At 47.6% G+C, this 15650-nt stretch overlaps 1 protein-coding gene across 1 annotated transcript in view; it reads right to left on the reverse strand.

The window, feature by feature from the left end:
- The window catches only part of PHYHIPL (phytanoyl-CoA 2-hydroxylase interacting protein like), a 149940-nt gene extending 138556 nt beyond the window's left edge, over nt 1-11384 (reverse strand). The window contains exon 1 of the mRNA XM_055001890.1: nt 11279-11384. Within this exon, the coding sequence (XP_054857865.1) occupies nt 11279-11384 (106 nt within the window). The remainder of the gene's footprint in view (nt 1-11278) is intronic.
- Between the last annotated feature and the right edge of the window lie 4266 nt (nt 11385-15650).

Consider the following 15650-nt stretch of genomic DNA (forward strand, 5'->3'; position numbering starts at 1 on the left):
CCCCCTATTAGCATTCCACACCCCGGGAAACTCTTACAGGATGACTCAGCCCAAACCCACCTTCCTGAGTAGATATAAATTACCTGCTAATATCTTCTCCACATATTGACATTGAGAGATCTCTGTCTTTCGGTACTACACCTCTGAAGATGCCAGTCACAGCTGCTGGCGAAATGTCAGGAACTACAATGCCAAGACCACAGCCATACAGCCCGGAAAATCTACAACTAACTAATTGTTTTGGGTTTGTTTGTTTTTTTTGTTTATAGTCCATATTTCTCACTGAGATCTAAGGCAGATTACAAAGAGCAAGTGAAATACAATATAGTCAACAGCTAGGACATTTGCTGAGCAAAATACAATCTGATTCAACATTTAGGACATTCAATGAACAGATAAAGTAGAGTCTAGTAGCAGAAAATTTGAAAACAAGCTTAAATCCAAGCACAGAGATGATATCTTTCTGAAAACCAAAACATAACTAATTAACATAACATCTCTAGCAATGTGGAAACTCCCCAGTAGGAGCGTATCTTCAATCAGCAGACAGTACTCAAGAGTATAGTCTATAGATCATAAAATGGGAGCTACCACAGAGAAAGCACATGCACAGGCAGTGGTTGATTTTGCCCCACTGTAGGGTGGTATCTGCAGAAGACCCTGTTCAGATGAGCAAAGGTGTTGTGGCAGAACACAGGGGGAGAAGCAGTTGCACAGGTATGAGGGTCCAAGGCCATGAAGGACTTTGAATGTGATGGTCATTACCTTGAGTTGAGCTTGGTAACTAGGGTTGCCAGGTCCCCTTACCCTCCTAGCTGGGGGAGGGACCTGGCACTTACCTGGGGAACTTCTTTGCATGCGCACTCCCAACAGGTGCAATGAAGTCACTTCTGGAAGTGGTTTCATTGCGCCTGGTGGTAGGCATGCTCCCACGCTTCACAGGAGCCAGTTTGGTGGGAGCATGCCTGCCACTGGGCACTATGAAATCATTTCCGGAAGTGACTCCATTGCACCTGCTGGGAGTTAAAGACAGAAATATATTCATCTCCTTAATTTCTTTTTCTCTAAAGAAGATCCCTTCTTCTTTAGATATTAAAATCAACTTAACTTCCATCATTTGGACCACAGGCCTCTCATTACCATCCCCCCCAAAACAAAACTTCCAATATCTGGGCAATAGGCTTTTGCACCCACCCACCTCCAAACATAAAAAGATGGCCTAGGTACTAGAATAACCTTGCCTCCTTTGGGGGACCAGTTTTTCTCCCCCCCCCCCCCACCCATAGCTAAAGATAAAATGGAGATGGGACCATTTCTTTGCCTAAGGCAGGTCCGGCCAGGTCACAGTAATGTTGTGATTGTTACTGTCTGGTCTGCAAAGGCAACCCCTAACTCTCTTGATCCCCTGCTTACACCAGAGTTTGAGCTGCAGGCTACGGGAGACGCATTCTTCAGTCCAACCACTGAGGCCTTCTGACCGCTAGACGGATCCCATTAGCTGTGTTAATCTTCCCCTCTTTCTCTCTCTCTCTCTTTATTGTTTCTTCACATAGACAGCATTATCCACTGAAGGTCTCCTCCCCCTCTCATCTTTACAAAAGCAAACAAACAAACCCAGCTCTGCGGTGTCTCCTAAGAACGTGCTAAATAGCTATAAAAAACAAACAGGACCTACTGAGCCGGACAGCCTGAGCATTGTGATGCAACCTGGCAGCCTGGGGGGAGAGGGGTGTTGCATTCACTGGGAAATCCAAGAGGGGGCTTGAGCCCCACTGCCCCCCTGAAGTTCACATCCCTGCCCAGGAATAGCTTGGGGAAGTCTGCGGTGCAAGGGGGCAAATCAGCAAAAATCTCCATCTTGCAGGCCTGGAAGTTTTAGGCGGGATCAAAATCTGTGATGATAGCAGCTGCTTATATCAGGTGTTGCCCAGATATGGGGAGCCAAGGACAAGCTCCCCATGACGGCCACAGTGAGAGGTACAAAAGGCTTCAAAAATGAATGTGTGAACGTATCCCAATATCTTTAATAATCCCCCAACCCCTGTTTATTTCTTCTTGACACCCACACATCCCTTTGGGCGAAGTCTCCTGAAGGTGCTGTCCTGCAAAGGAGTCAGACGACAGCCGCCCACACCTGAGCGTTCTCTGTTGTGCCTCCCGCCCTGTTGCAGAACAGCCTGCCTGAGAAGGTCCGGAAGGCTCCCAACATGTCTATCATTCTGCAGACGGAGTAAAACAGAAATGTCCTGAAAGGTGTTTTCATGAAGGAAACAGTGCCGGAGGGAAATGGAATGGCTCAGGACAGAGTGTGCTTTTCATAGAGAGTTTGACTGTAACCTATTGCACTGCTGACTGTACTTATTAACTTGATTTTCCTGCCTTGGTTTCTACTTTTGGAATCCATTTTCTGCATTGTTTGGAGTACGTCATGATGAGTTAACATACTTTTTTGTCTGCATTGATCGGTGAGTGTCTGATGTATGCTGTGCTCTTTGATTGCATTGTTTCTGTGCTTAGTAATCCACCTTGACTCTCAGTGAGACACTCAAGCTAATAAAGGAAGAAAAATCTTTAAAAACCCCAAAAGTCAGTACCAGTCCTCAAAAGACTTGCCTATTTTCACTAACAAAATCCACTCACTCTGAGTATAAAGAACTGCCATAATGAGACAGGCCTATGGTCCATCTAGCCCAGCAGCATCGACTTTGCTTAGCATTGACTCTCTCTGCAAATCTCAGAGGTCTCTCCCTCCCTGCTATCAGAGATCATTTGCACGGGAAGTACCGAAGAACTTCTTTATCAACTTTTTATTTTCCCAGAGTCCAGAGATCCAGACGAGCCTGGCCCGGTTGCAAGATCCTTACCATGATAACATTGGTTTGTGTTACTTCAGAATAAAGGATGTTTTTTAAAAAAAGATGTATGAGTTTGTACATATGGGAAGAGATCATATGTGGCGTGGGGTCAAGTTACAAGTTTGCACTGGGCCCCAGTTCATCCATGCACTGTATATTGCCTGGTCCTACTCCAACCTGAGCTCAGACAAGCTTCACTTAAAGCCATCTTTTCCGTATGGAACTGACATACATATCACATTTGTTTCTCATTTTTCCTTCAAGGAGCTTCAACAATATACATAGGCTTGTCCGGTTCTTTCTTCACAGCCTTAGAAGGTAGGCAAGGCTATGTAAATAACCCATAAGATCAACCATGAAACATCATGACTGCATGGGGAGCTGAACCTAGGATGTGCTCGCCTCAAAGCAACATTCAGCCTCCTAGACGCTCCGGCTCTCTTTTAGAACCACTGATTTGTATCGAATATGGTCCACTGATGGAGTGGACATTGCAGAGTGGGACTTCCCTACTTCTTCCTGAAACCCAAGGAGGGCCCCTCCCCAATTTTGTTTGTAGGGGTCAGTAGACTCTGAAGAACAGCACACAAACAAGTGCGGATCTGGAGAAGGAGGGGAGAATTGGCTTTCCAAATGCCTTCCCCCCCCTTCTGAAGACAGATGCTCCCTTCAATCTTTGGAACCGCAGGATATGACACAATCTTCTAAAATAGCTAGCTTCCAGGAACCAAAGAGTGGGACAGAATCACAGGTACAGCAGGAACTTTGCCCAATAAGAGGATTGTCTCTTTGAATTGGGAATTGCTGCACAAAAACAGAGAAGCAGAAAGCAAAACTACAGCTGTGTATATGAGTTCTGCTGCTTGTCCTTGAAGAGCAGCCCCGGTCCTTCTGCTGATCTACCCAAAGATGACAAGGACAGATGATAGGCCGTCATTTATCTGAACTGTGTTCTCAGAAAGTCACTTATAAATTTGAGAGGCAAGGAAGATGGCAGAGAAATAAAGTTGATGAAGTAAAGGAGGAGAAAGATCACTTTGATATGAACAGTGAAGAAGAATTAATAAGGGAAAAGAAAACTCAGAATCTAGAAGATTGTCTGAAGGAACAAAGAGGACACAGAAAACCAAGGGCAGGAGAGAAAAAAGAAAAAAAGCTGTTTTAGAAGTAGACAGCAACAAACTGACAGGAAGAGTTCAAAGCTTCAATACAATGGCTGTTTGGTCCACCACAGAATGCAGCTTTGCCTCTTGCATAGAATATGCTTGGATATCATAAATTGCTCACTCTGGAGCCTGCAGACTTAAGCCACTGAAAGGGTGAAGAGGGAACAACTGCAAAAGATAGTGGAATGAATACATGAATTGCATTTCCTTGGGAGCAGTCACAGATCTGTGGCATGTGAATGCAGCCATATGGAGATCAGAGGATTTAGAAACATAGAATCATAGGGTTGGAAGGAACCTCTAGGATCATCGAGCCCAACCCCCAGCACAATGCAGGAAATTCACAACTACCCCCCTGACTGCCCCAGTGTCACCCCTGCTCCATGCCCAGAAGATGGCAGAACACCTCCAGGATCCCTAGCCAAACTGGCCTGTGGAAAATTGCTACATGACACCAAGGTGGCAATCAGCATTACCCTGAGCATGTAAGAAGGGCCACAAGAACTAAGCCCTGATGTAACCCCTTCTGCCCTCCCCCTCATGATCTGCCCAGGTTCACAGGATCAGCATTGCTGTCAGATGGCCATCTAGCCTCTGCTTAAAAACCTCCAAAGAAGGAGAGCCCACCACTTTCCTAGGAAGCCTGTTCCACAAAGGGACCACTCTAGCTGTCAGGAAGTTCTTCCTAATGTTTAGCCAAAAACTCTTTTGATTTAATTTCAACCTGTTGATTCTGGTCTGAGCTTCTGGGGCAGCGGAAAACAACTCCACGCCATCCTCTATATGACAGCCCTTCAAGCACTTGAAGATGGTTATCATATCACCTTTCTGTCATCTCCTCTCCAGGCTAAACATTCCAAGGTCCTTCAACCTTTCCTTATAGGACTTGTCACCAGAGCCGTCACAGAATGAAAATGCTCAGTCTACATTCCAATTCCAAAAAAAGGGATGCCAAAGAGTGCGGCAACTATCGGACTATTGCATTACATCCTCATGCAAGCAAAATGATGCTCAAGATTCTTACCATTTATAGAACAAGAAATGCCAAATGTTCAAGCTGGATTCAGGAAGGAAGAGGCAACAGAGATCACATCGCAAATTTATGATGGCTAATGAAATGCACCAGGGAATTTCAGAAGAAAATCAGCATGTGTTTTATAGATTATAGCAAAGCTTTTGATTGTGTGGATCATGAAAAGCTATGGATAGTGTTAAAAGATACGGGGGTGCCACAACATCTGATTGTTCTGATGCACAACCTGCACTCTGGACAACAGGCTAGTGTTAGGACAGCATATGAGGAAACAGAATGGTTTCCAATTGGCAAGAGTGTCAGACAAGGATGCGTATTATCTGCCTACCTGTTCAACCTCTATGCAGAGCATATCATAAGGAAAGCTGGATTGGATCTAGAAGAAAGTGGTGTGAAAATTGGTGGAAGGAACATTAACAATTTAAGATATGCAGATGACACAGGATGGGGGATACACTTCTGGGTAGTAGTGTATGCGAAAGAAATCTTGGAGTGAGAGTGGACTGTAAACTAAATATGAGCAGTCAGTGTGATGTGGGGGTAAAAAAGGCAAACTCAGTTTTGGGTTGTATCAAAAGGGCCATTGCATCAAAATCACAGGAGATCATAGTCCCTCTCTATACTGCCTTGGTCAGGCTGCACCTGGAGTACTATGTGCAGTTCTAGAGACAAAATTGAGAGGGTGCAGAAGAGAGCGACGAGAATGATTAGAGGTCTGGACACTGAGCCCTATGAGGAAAGGCTGAGGGCCTTGGGAATGTTTAGTTTGGAGCAAAGGAGATTGAGGGGGGACATGATCGCTCTCTTTACATATTTGAAAGGCTGTCATTTGGAGGAGGGCAAGGAGCTGTTCCAGTTGGCAGCAGAGGGTAGGACCCGAAGCAATGGGCTTAAATTACATGCACAACGGTACTGGCTGGATATCAGGAAAAACTTTTTTATGGTCAGAGTAAGTCAAAGGTGGAATCAGCTGCCTAGGGAGGTGGTGAGCTCCCCTTCACGGGCAGTTTTCAAGAAGAGGCTGGATGAATATTTGTCAGGGCTGCTTTAGGCTCATCCTGCATTAGGCAGGGGGTTGGATTAGAAGGTCTCTATGGCCCCTTCCAAATCTGTGATTCTGTGATTCGGTGACACCACATTACTGGCAGAAAATAGTGAAAACTTGAAACAGCTACTGATGAAAGTTAAAGGAGAAAGCACCAAAACAGGATTACAGCTGAACATCAAAAAAGACAAAAGTAATGACTATTGGGGAGTTATACAATTTTAAAGTTGACAGTTAGGAAACTGAAATTGTTCATGATTTTCTATTCCTTGGCTCAATCATCAACCAAAAGGGAGCCTGTAATGAAGAAATCAGAAGAAGATTGAGGCTTGGAAGAGCCGCTGTGAGGGAGCTAGAAAAGATCCTTAAAGATAAAGATGTCTCTCTGGGAACCAAGATCAGGATAATCCAAACAATGGTGTTCCCCATTACTATGTACAGATGTGAAAGTTGGACAGTGAAGAAAGCTGACAGGAAGAAATTGATTCATTTGAAATGTGGTGCTGGAGGAGAATTTTATGGATACCATGGATGTTCAAAAAGACAAGCAAGTGGGTACCAGATCAAATCAAGCCTGAATTCTCCATAGAAGCTAAAATGACAAAACAGAGGCTATTGCACTTTGATCACATTATGAGAAGACAAGACTCTCTGGAAAAGTCAATAATGCTAGGAAAAGTGGAAGGCAGTAGGAAAAGGGAAGACCTAAAATGAGATGGCTTGACTCAATAAAAGAAGCCACGTCCTCCAGTTTGCAAGATCTGAGCAAGTCTGTTAATGATAGGATGTTTTGGAGGTCTTTCATTCATAGGGTCGCCATAGGTCAGAGGCGACTTGATGGTACATGACACACACACACGCATCTTTCTAAGAGCCAAGCTACAAGTGACGAATTACACTTGCCTGGCAAGTGAACAGACTCACGTGTATTCCTCCCTGTTCACTTTCCATTCACTTGCTCTCCACAGATGTGAGTCTGTTCACTTGCCAGGCAAGTGTAATTCGTCACTTGTAGCTTGGCTCTAAGTCTCTTGAAGTTAATGAGCTTAGAAGAGTGTAACTGCTGAGGACAGCACTGGCAGACACTTAAACGGGAATGTTTGAATGCACCATATGCACCAACATGACTCAATAACTCAAAAAAGTTTAAAGAAGCGGCAAGATAACCCAAAGGAACCAAGAGGCTCTGAAATCAAATGGACAATTGCAGATGGAATACATCTAAAAGCAACAGCAGTGTTAACCATGACACCTTAATGGCTAAGACTTTGGGAGGAAGCTATAAACCAACTGTGATTGTACATTACATTCCAGAGGGTATTTTCTCCTATTCCTTCCTAGAACTTGGAGGGGCCTCTGTGAAGCTGATGGGCAGCAGATTTAGGATGAACAAAAAGAAGTACTTCTGTGCTCAGTGAGTAATTATTACACTGTGGAATCCAATGTGAATGGATGCAGAGATGGCCACTAGGACAGATGCCTTTAAAATATTAGGGAGCCCCAGTGATGAAAGGGGATTTCCACACACGCAGAGGCAGAGTCCTAGGAGGTGACATCGAGAGAAGGCCTTGATCTCTGTGTCCCGTCTGTTGGCTTTCCAGGGCAACTGGTTGGCCCCTGAGTGAGACAGGATGCTAGACTTAGATGGGCCACTGTTCATACCCAACAGGGCACCATTTTTCTTCTTACACAGCTGATCATATGTACCAGGTGACTTCTTGTGGGCAGAGGAGTTCCAAATGCACAGAGAACCCCACACTTACGAGACAGCCCTAGATTAAGCTTGTATCATTATTCCCTAATTGTGTTTCATTAGTGTATTCCCTCTGGTTGTTTACATTGCTATAGAGACTCTGCTTCAGGTACCATTGGAGCATTTTGATCAGATGACCCAACAGGATTTTTTCCCTAGCAATTCTAGATCTTTGAGACAGTCTGTCCTGGGAAGTCCATTTGAGCCCAGGCCTTCACACATTGTTGTAAAGCATTCTTTTTAAAACATGGTTGCTAAACATTTTTAAAAACACGTATGTCTCATACACATCCATGTAAGTGTGTTTGTTGTTCAGCAAGTCACTCCCAAATCATATTTATGTAATTTGGTTAGTATTTCTTGTAAACCAGGAAAAGTGGGAAATTAACGATGTATTGTCGAAGGCTTTCATGGCTGGACAATGATGGTTGTAGTGGGTTTTCCGGGCTGTATTGCCGTGGTCTTGCCAAGACCACGTGGTCTTGCCAAGACCACGGCAATACAGCCCAGAAAACCCACAACAACCATGGAAAATTAACCTTTGAGAGTCCCGTGGTGCAGAGTGATAAGTTGCAGTACTGCAGCCCAAGCTCTGCTCACGACCTGAGTTCGATCCCGGCAGAAGCCGGGTTCAAGTAGCTGGCCCAAGGCTGACTCAGCCTTCCATCCTTCCGAGGTCAGTAAAATGAGTACCCAGTTTCCTGGGGGTAAAGTGTAGATGAGTGGGGAAGGCAATGGCAAACCACCCTGTAAAAAGTTTGCCAAGAAAATGTCGTGATGTGACATCCCCCCATGGGTCAGTAATGACTCGGTGCCTGCACAGGGGACTACCTTTACCCTTTACCTTCACCTCTGAATAAATGAAATACTACTTTGTTTATCCACTTGAATAAACTGTCCTGTTTAATTTTTCTCAGTGTATATTAATATTTTAAAATTAACTCACTCTATTCAGAAACTTGATGGGGTTGAGAAAAAGATGGTAAAAAAACCCCAGACAATTATTTATCATGATATCTGATAGTAAACCAGCTGTATCCTATGTGGACAATGAAGCCACACACTGTTTGGGAGACTTTTCAGGTATGTAGAGAAATATAACTATGTAAATTAACAAAAAGAAAAAAGTCCAAGTAAAGGAATAAAAAGGGTGAAGATAAACCAGCCTAGTCAAGCAGCACACACTAGTGCATGGGTGTGCGCGCACACACACACACACACACACTCAGAGGTAGCAGTTTGAGACAGCTATTTTTTAAGTGAGGAGGTGGGACATTCTGGAAAGAGTAATCCTATTGGACTGCATGAGACTGTAGTTTCATTTGTACAGAGCAATTAATTATACTGAGCTGAATTAATTAGCAGCCCACTCCAATTAACATAGCAAGCTTCATTACACATTGCTTGAGACAGGCAAAAAGAGAGAATTACATAACATGTCTTCTACAAATAATTGTTGTGTATGTAGAAGCAACTGTGCATACGAGTGCATTGTTTTAGGTCTGGGGAAAGCAGATCAGCATGATCACATGTTGAGAAGGAATCTGCTATTGCTTGAAAACTGAAGACGTACCACTTTATCACCATCACTTTCCAGAAACAGTTAATCTTCCCCATGTGAAGGTTTTAATGTAATTGTATACATAAACCTAAAATATCCCTACGAATGTACACGATCCTCAATGTACTCATGGGGACGCGGGGGGGGGGGGGCTGTTCTGCACTCCAGCCTGAGGAGCTTTTTTAAAAAAACCAGAGCCTGACAATGTTAAAATAAAATTAAAAGTTGACAAAGGCTTTGAAATGATTAAGTCTCGTACTGAAAAGCTCTCCTTGCTTACAAGCACATTATGAAAAGCATTTCATGCCGGGATTTTGTTTGGTCCAAGGTTCTGACGTTACTCTAAATTATTCCCACCCATTGAACTAATAAGATGGCTCCACAGAAACTTGTGGTGGAGAGCAGCCCAATAATCATGGTAATATGAACATGAAGAAGAAAAGACCACAGACATGCAGAGAAGTCACCGCTGTTTTGTAGAATCAACAAAAAAGGCATATCCACTTTGATTTTCACTCTTTAAACTGATTAAAATACATTGTCACATTGTCTGAGCTATAAAAATGAGGTCCATAACTGACAAACACACCATGTTCATTCTTGAAGATATCACTTCCCAGACACAAGGGCTCCTGGTGCTTTCTCTTTGAAACCAGGTATAATCGCACGGAATTAATATTAAACGCACACAGAACTGTTTGTCTTCTGAGTTTGTACATCAGTATATAAATGAGTATATAAGTGAGATCCTCCTTACAGCCTTAAGAATAGTCTGGCTTTCTGCAGCTTAAGTTATCCTTCTGCACTCTAAAACCAAACTTCATTTATTAGGCAGTTTTAGCTCTTCCACTTAGCGCCCTCAGTGTTAACAAGCAAAAATTGTACCACCATGTCTTTGCTGGAAAGACGAGATTCCCGCTCCATATTCACACCCATCTTCTCTGAGCATCACTATTTGTGACTCTGTATGTGTCGGTGTGTGCATGTCTAGAACAAAGGGTTTAATATTAGCACCCAAGCTGTATTGCATCAGACCTGTGGACTGCATTAAATCAGACTCCACAAAGTGAATTTCCACCCACATCCAGAGCAATTTTTTTTCGGCCACAGCGCTGAAGAGGCTGTAGCTATCCATGGTGCTGAACCAGGCAACCTCTACCCACACTCCACCTTATTGCCTTCTTATCGATACCCCCAAGCAGGCTTCTCCCCCACTAGACACCACCACCCTGAGAGACACTCGGGTCGCGCTTAATTCCTTACGAAAATACCTACTGTGAAGAGGCAAGGGTTTTTTTTAAATTAGTAGCCAAAAGAGGGAAGGGAGCGCGCGCGCGATCGCGGAAAAAGCAATTCTGTCTTTCGATTTCTCCGCCCAGCAAGCATTTGCTTCCCCCCCACCCCACCCCGCAACAAATAATTCCGGACTCAGCAAAAGAGGTTCGGAACCACTGCTTAGCCAGAAGTGATCGCCGCCGCCGCCTGTGCATTGTGCAAATCGAGGTCCGTTCGCGTGTTTGGAACGGGGAAGCGCTGCTCCTTCTTGGTTGTCATTTAAGCAGGCAAAAACCAAGCAAACGGCAGAGTCACTTGCAAAGGAGGAGAGGAGGCTGCGTGAGGTGTGACCCTCCCCCCCTTTGTTCTTTTGTTCTGAAATAGGGAGAGAAAGCAAGACGGGTGGGGAGAGCGGGCACGGATCCCGCTCGCCACTGGAGCAGGGGAGGATGCCGTGAAGAGGCAACAAAGGGCCCTGCGTGTGAGGGGGGGGGGGCGGCAGTTGTGCACTAGCACTCCCGGGGGAGCCCCGAGCGGTGGGGGGGGGGGGTAGGCTGAGCTGCAGCTCGCTCCCGCCGCTGGCCACTCACCGTCCCTCTCGCAGAGCTGAATGGGCTCCAGGCTGAGGTTCTTGAGGACATCCTCGCCAGGGCTGGCCGGGCTGCTCAGGTGGCGGTCCAGGCCGGGCGCCTCCATTGTGTGCGCGCGCGTTCCCTCCGCACCCCTTCTGGGAGGATGGATCGGCAAGGACGCGAAGACGCGGGGAGGGAGGGGCGCCCTCGGGGACGGCTGTCGTCTGGAGCTGCCGCGCCCTCCGTCGCCTCGCGCGGCTGGCTGCAAAAGTGCGGGGCGCAGCGAGAGGCGCGCTCCCTCCCCGGGACTGGCTGGCTGGCAGGCGGGCGGGCGGGAGCGGATTGGCAGGCAGGGGCGGGGCGGGGAGCGCGGCTGCCGGGGCCGCGGCGGAGAAGGGGCGAGGAGCAGCCTGGCTGGCCACGCTGGGAGACGCGCGCGGCTCGCCCAGGCCAGGCCCTCGCCGCAGCGTCGCTTCCCCGAGACAGCCTCCCCGCGGCCCTCGTTCGCCCTCCCTCCGAGAAGCCCTCGGCCTCAGTCCCGCGCCAGGGCTGCAGCCTTACCGCCCCACAGGCGCTCGGCACGCCGCTTCCCCGTTCATGGCCAAATGCGCGGTCGCTGCGGAGTAAAGTTTCTAGACCTCAAGGCTTGGACGGGTGGACGCAATACGTTCTGCCGGGAGAACTCGCGGAACGTGTCGCAACTCACAGGAACCTGGCAGTGTTTTGCAAGGACCTGGCAATGCCTCCTTCCCAGGCATTCCTTGTCCTCCTCCGCTGCCAGGACTCGGGGCATCTCAAGTAGTGCAGTGTAAGTATGGCATGTCCAAACGCCTTGCTATGCTATCCGCCAAGGGAAGCACTAAAAGGAATGACAGGACTGTCCCTTGACAATAGTGGGGAGAGGCTTGAAGGCCCATTGGAAATAACGGGAACCAGGAATACCCATTTACTTGCATGGACTCCATAGAAGGGATATTTTAAATGGAATGACAGGGTTGCCCATTGAAAATGATGGGAGAGGCTTGGAGGCCCATTGGAAATAATGGGAACCAGGAATGCCCATGAACTTGCAAGGGCTCCATTGAAACGCATTACAGAAAAAAAAGCTGCAAAGGAAACGTGGAATGGATTTTGGTCTCTGGGCCCAAAAAGAAAATTTAGGGACTGTAATGACAGGCCCCTCTGTGGAATGATGGCCCGTGGGTGTGACAGATGGGCTCTAGGATTGGAATGACAGGTCCCTGAGTGGAATGACCGCACCTAGGTGTGACAGAAGGGCTCTGGGACTGGGATGACAGGCCCCAGGGTGGAATGAGGGCCCCTGGGTGTGACAGAAGGGCTCTGGGACTGGGATGACAGGCCCCAGGGTGGAATGAGGGCCCCTGGGTGTGACAGAAGGGCTCTGAGATTAAAAAGACAGGACCCTGAGTGGAATGACGGCCCCTGTTTGTGACAGAAGGATCTGGAACTGGAATGACAGGCCCCTGCATGGAATGATGGCCCCTGGGTGAAGGTGAAGCGCTCTGGGACTGGAATGAGAGGCACCTAACTGGAATGAGGGCTGCTGGGTGTGATAGAAGGGCTCTGGGACTGGAATGACAGGACCCTGAGTGGAATAACAGCCCCAGGGTGTATCAGAAGGGCTCTGGGACTGGAATGATGAGCCCCTGAGTGGAATAACAGCCCCTGGGTGTGACAGAAGGGCTCTGGGACTGGAATGACAGGCTCCAGGGTGGAATGAGGACCCCTGGGTGTGACAGAAGAGCTCTGGGACTGGGATAACAGGCTCCAGGGTGGAATGAGGGCCCCTGGGTGTGATAGAAGGGCTCTGGGATTAGAATGACAGGACACTGAGTGGAATGACAGCCCGGGTTGTGACAGAGGGGTCTAGAACTGGAATGACAGACCCCTGCATGGAATGATGGCCTCTGGTGGAAGCTGAAGCAGTCTGGGACTGGAATGAGAGGCATCTAAACTGGAATGAGGGCCGCTGGATGTGATAGAATGGCCCTGGGACTGGAATGACCGGATCCTGAGTAGAATGACGGGACCAGAGTATATCTGAAGGGCTCTGGGCCTGGAATGACAGGCCCCTGAGTGGAATGACATTCCCTGAGTGTGACAGAAGGGCTCTGGGACTGGAATGACAGGCCCCAGAGTGGCATGATGTCCCCTGGGTGCGACAGAAGAGATATAGGACTGGAATGAAAGGCCCCTGAGTGGAATGAGGGCACTAGGTGTGACATAATGGTTCTGGGACTGGAATGACAGGATCCTGAGTGGAATGACGGCCCCTGGTTGTGACAGAAGGGTCTGGAACTGGAATGACAGGCCCCTGCATGGAATGATGGCCCCTGGGTGAAGCTGAAGTGCTCTGGGACTGGAAGGATAGGAACCTAACTGGAATGAGGGCCTCTGGGTGTGATAGAAGGGCTCGAGGACTGGAATAAAAGATCCTTGAGTGGAATGATGGCCCCAGGGTGTATCAGAAGGGCTCTGGGACTGGAATGACAGGCCCCAGAGTGGAATGGCAACCCCTGGGTGTATCAGAGGGGCACTGTGACTGGAATGACAGGACCCTGAGTGGAATGACAGCCCCTGGGTGTGACAGAATGGCTCTTGGACTGGAATGACAAGCTCCTGACTGGAATAATGGTCCCTGGGTATGACAGAAGGGCTCTGGGCCTGGAATGATAGGCCCCTGAGTGGAATGATGGCTCCTGGGTGAAGCAGAAGTGCTCAGGGACTGGAATGACTGGCCCTTGCGTGGAATGATGGACTCTGGGTGTGACAGAACAGCTTTATGGCTGGAATGACAGGCCCCTGAGTGGTATGACAGCTCTTGGGTGTGACAGAAGGGCTCTGGGCCTGGAATGACAGGCCTCTGAGTGGAATGACAGCCCCTGGGTGTGTAGAAGGGCTCTGGGACTGGAATTACAGGCCCCAGAGTGAAATGACAGCTTTTGGGTATATCAGAAGGGCACTGGGCCTGGAATGACAGGCCCCTAACTGGAATGACGAACCCTGGGTGTAGCAGAAGAGCTCTGGGACTGGAATGGCTGGCCCCTGCATGGAATGATGGACCCTGGGTGTGACAGAACAGCTTTCGGACTGGAATGACAGGCCCCTGAGTGGAATGTCGGCCCCTGGGTGTGACGAGTAATAACAAACCATGGGGGATAAGGTTCCCCATGACATTCTAGGCTTTTGATAAGGTCCCCCATGACATTCTGATGGGCAAACTGGAAGACTGTGGAGTAGACTATAGGACAGTTTGGTGGATAGGGAACTGGTTGGAAGACCGCACTCAAAGAGTGGTGGCCAACGGCATTTCATCAGATTGGAGGGAGGTGTCCAGTGGGGTGCCGCAGGGCTCGGTTTTGGGCCCGGTACTTTTCAATATTTTTATCAATCATCTGGATGAAGGAGTGGAAGGGCTGCTCATTACATTTGCTGATGATACCAAACTGGGAGGAGTAGCAAACACCCAAGAAGATAGAATTAAAATTCAACAAGACCTGAATACTCTGGAGAAGTGGGCAGCTGTGAATAGGATGCAATTCAACAAAGACAAGTGCACAGTATTCCATCTGGGCCACAAAAATGGGAAGCACAAATACTGGATGGGGGAGACACTTCTGGGCAGTAGTATATGTGAAAGAGATCTTGGGATAAGAGTGGACTGTAAACTGAATATGAGCAGTCAGTGTGATGCGGTGGCAAAAAAGGCTAATTCAATCCTGGGTTGTATCAAAGGGGCCATAGCGTCGAAATCGCAGGAGGTCATAGCCCCTCTCTATACTGCCTTGGTCAGGCCACACCTGGAGTATTGTGTGCAGTTCTGAAGGCCTCACTTCAAAAAGGATGTGGACAAAATCGAGAGGGTGCAGAGGAGAGCAATGAGGATGATCAGAGGTCTGGAGACTGAGCCTTTCGAGGAAAGGCTGAGGGCCTTGGGAATGTTTAGTTTGGAGAAGAGGAGGTTGAGGGGGGACATGATTGCTCTCTTTAAATATTTGAAAGGCTGTCATTTGGAGGAGGACAAAGAGCTGTTCCAGTTGGCAGCAGAGGGTAGGACCCAAAGCAATGGGCTAAAACTACATGCACAAAGGTACCGGCTGGATATTAGGAAAAACTTTTTCACGGTCAGAGTAGTTCAAAGGTGGAATCAGCTGCCTAGGGAGGTGGTGAGCTCCCCTTCACTGCCAGTTTTCAAGAAGAGGCTGGATGAATACTTGTCAGAGATGCTTTAGTCTGATCCTGCACTGGGCAGGGGATTGGACTAGATGGTCTGTATGGCCCCTTCCAACTCTATGATTCTATGATTCTATGATTCTATATAAAGGGATAAAACAATAAGAGCATAAAACAAGATAAAACCAGCTTGTTA

The sequence above is a fragment of the Eublepharis macularius genome, chromosome 17 (assembly GCF_028583425.1).
Source record: "Eublepharis macularius isolate TG4126 chromosome 17, MPM_Emac_v1.0, whole genome shotgun sequence".
NCBI classification, from domain to species: domain Eukaryota; kingdom Metazoa; phylum Chordata; class Lepidosauria; order Squamata; family Eublepharidae; genus Eublepharis; species Eublepharis macularius.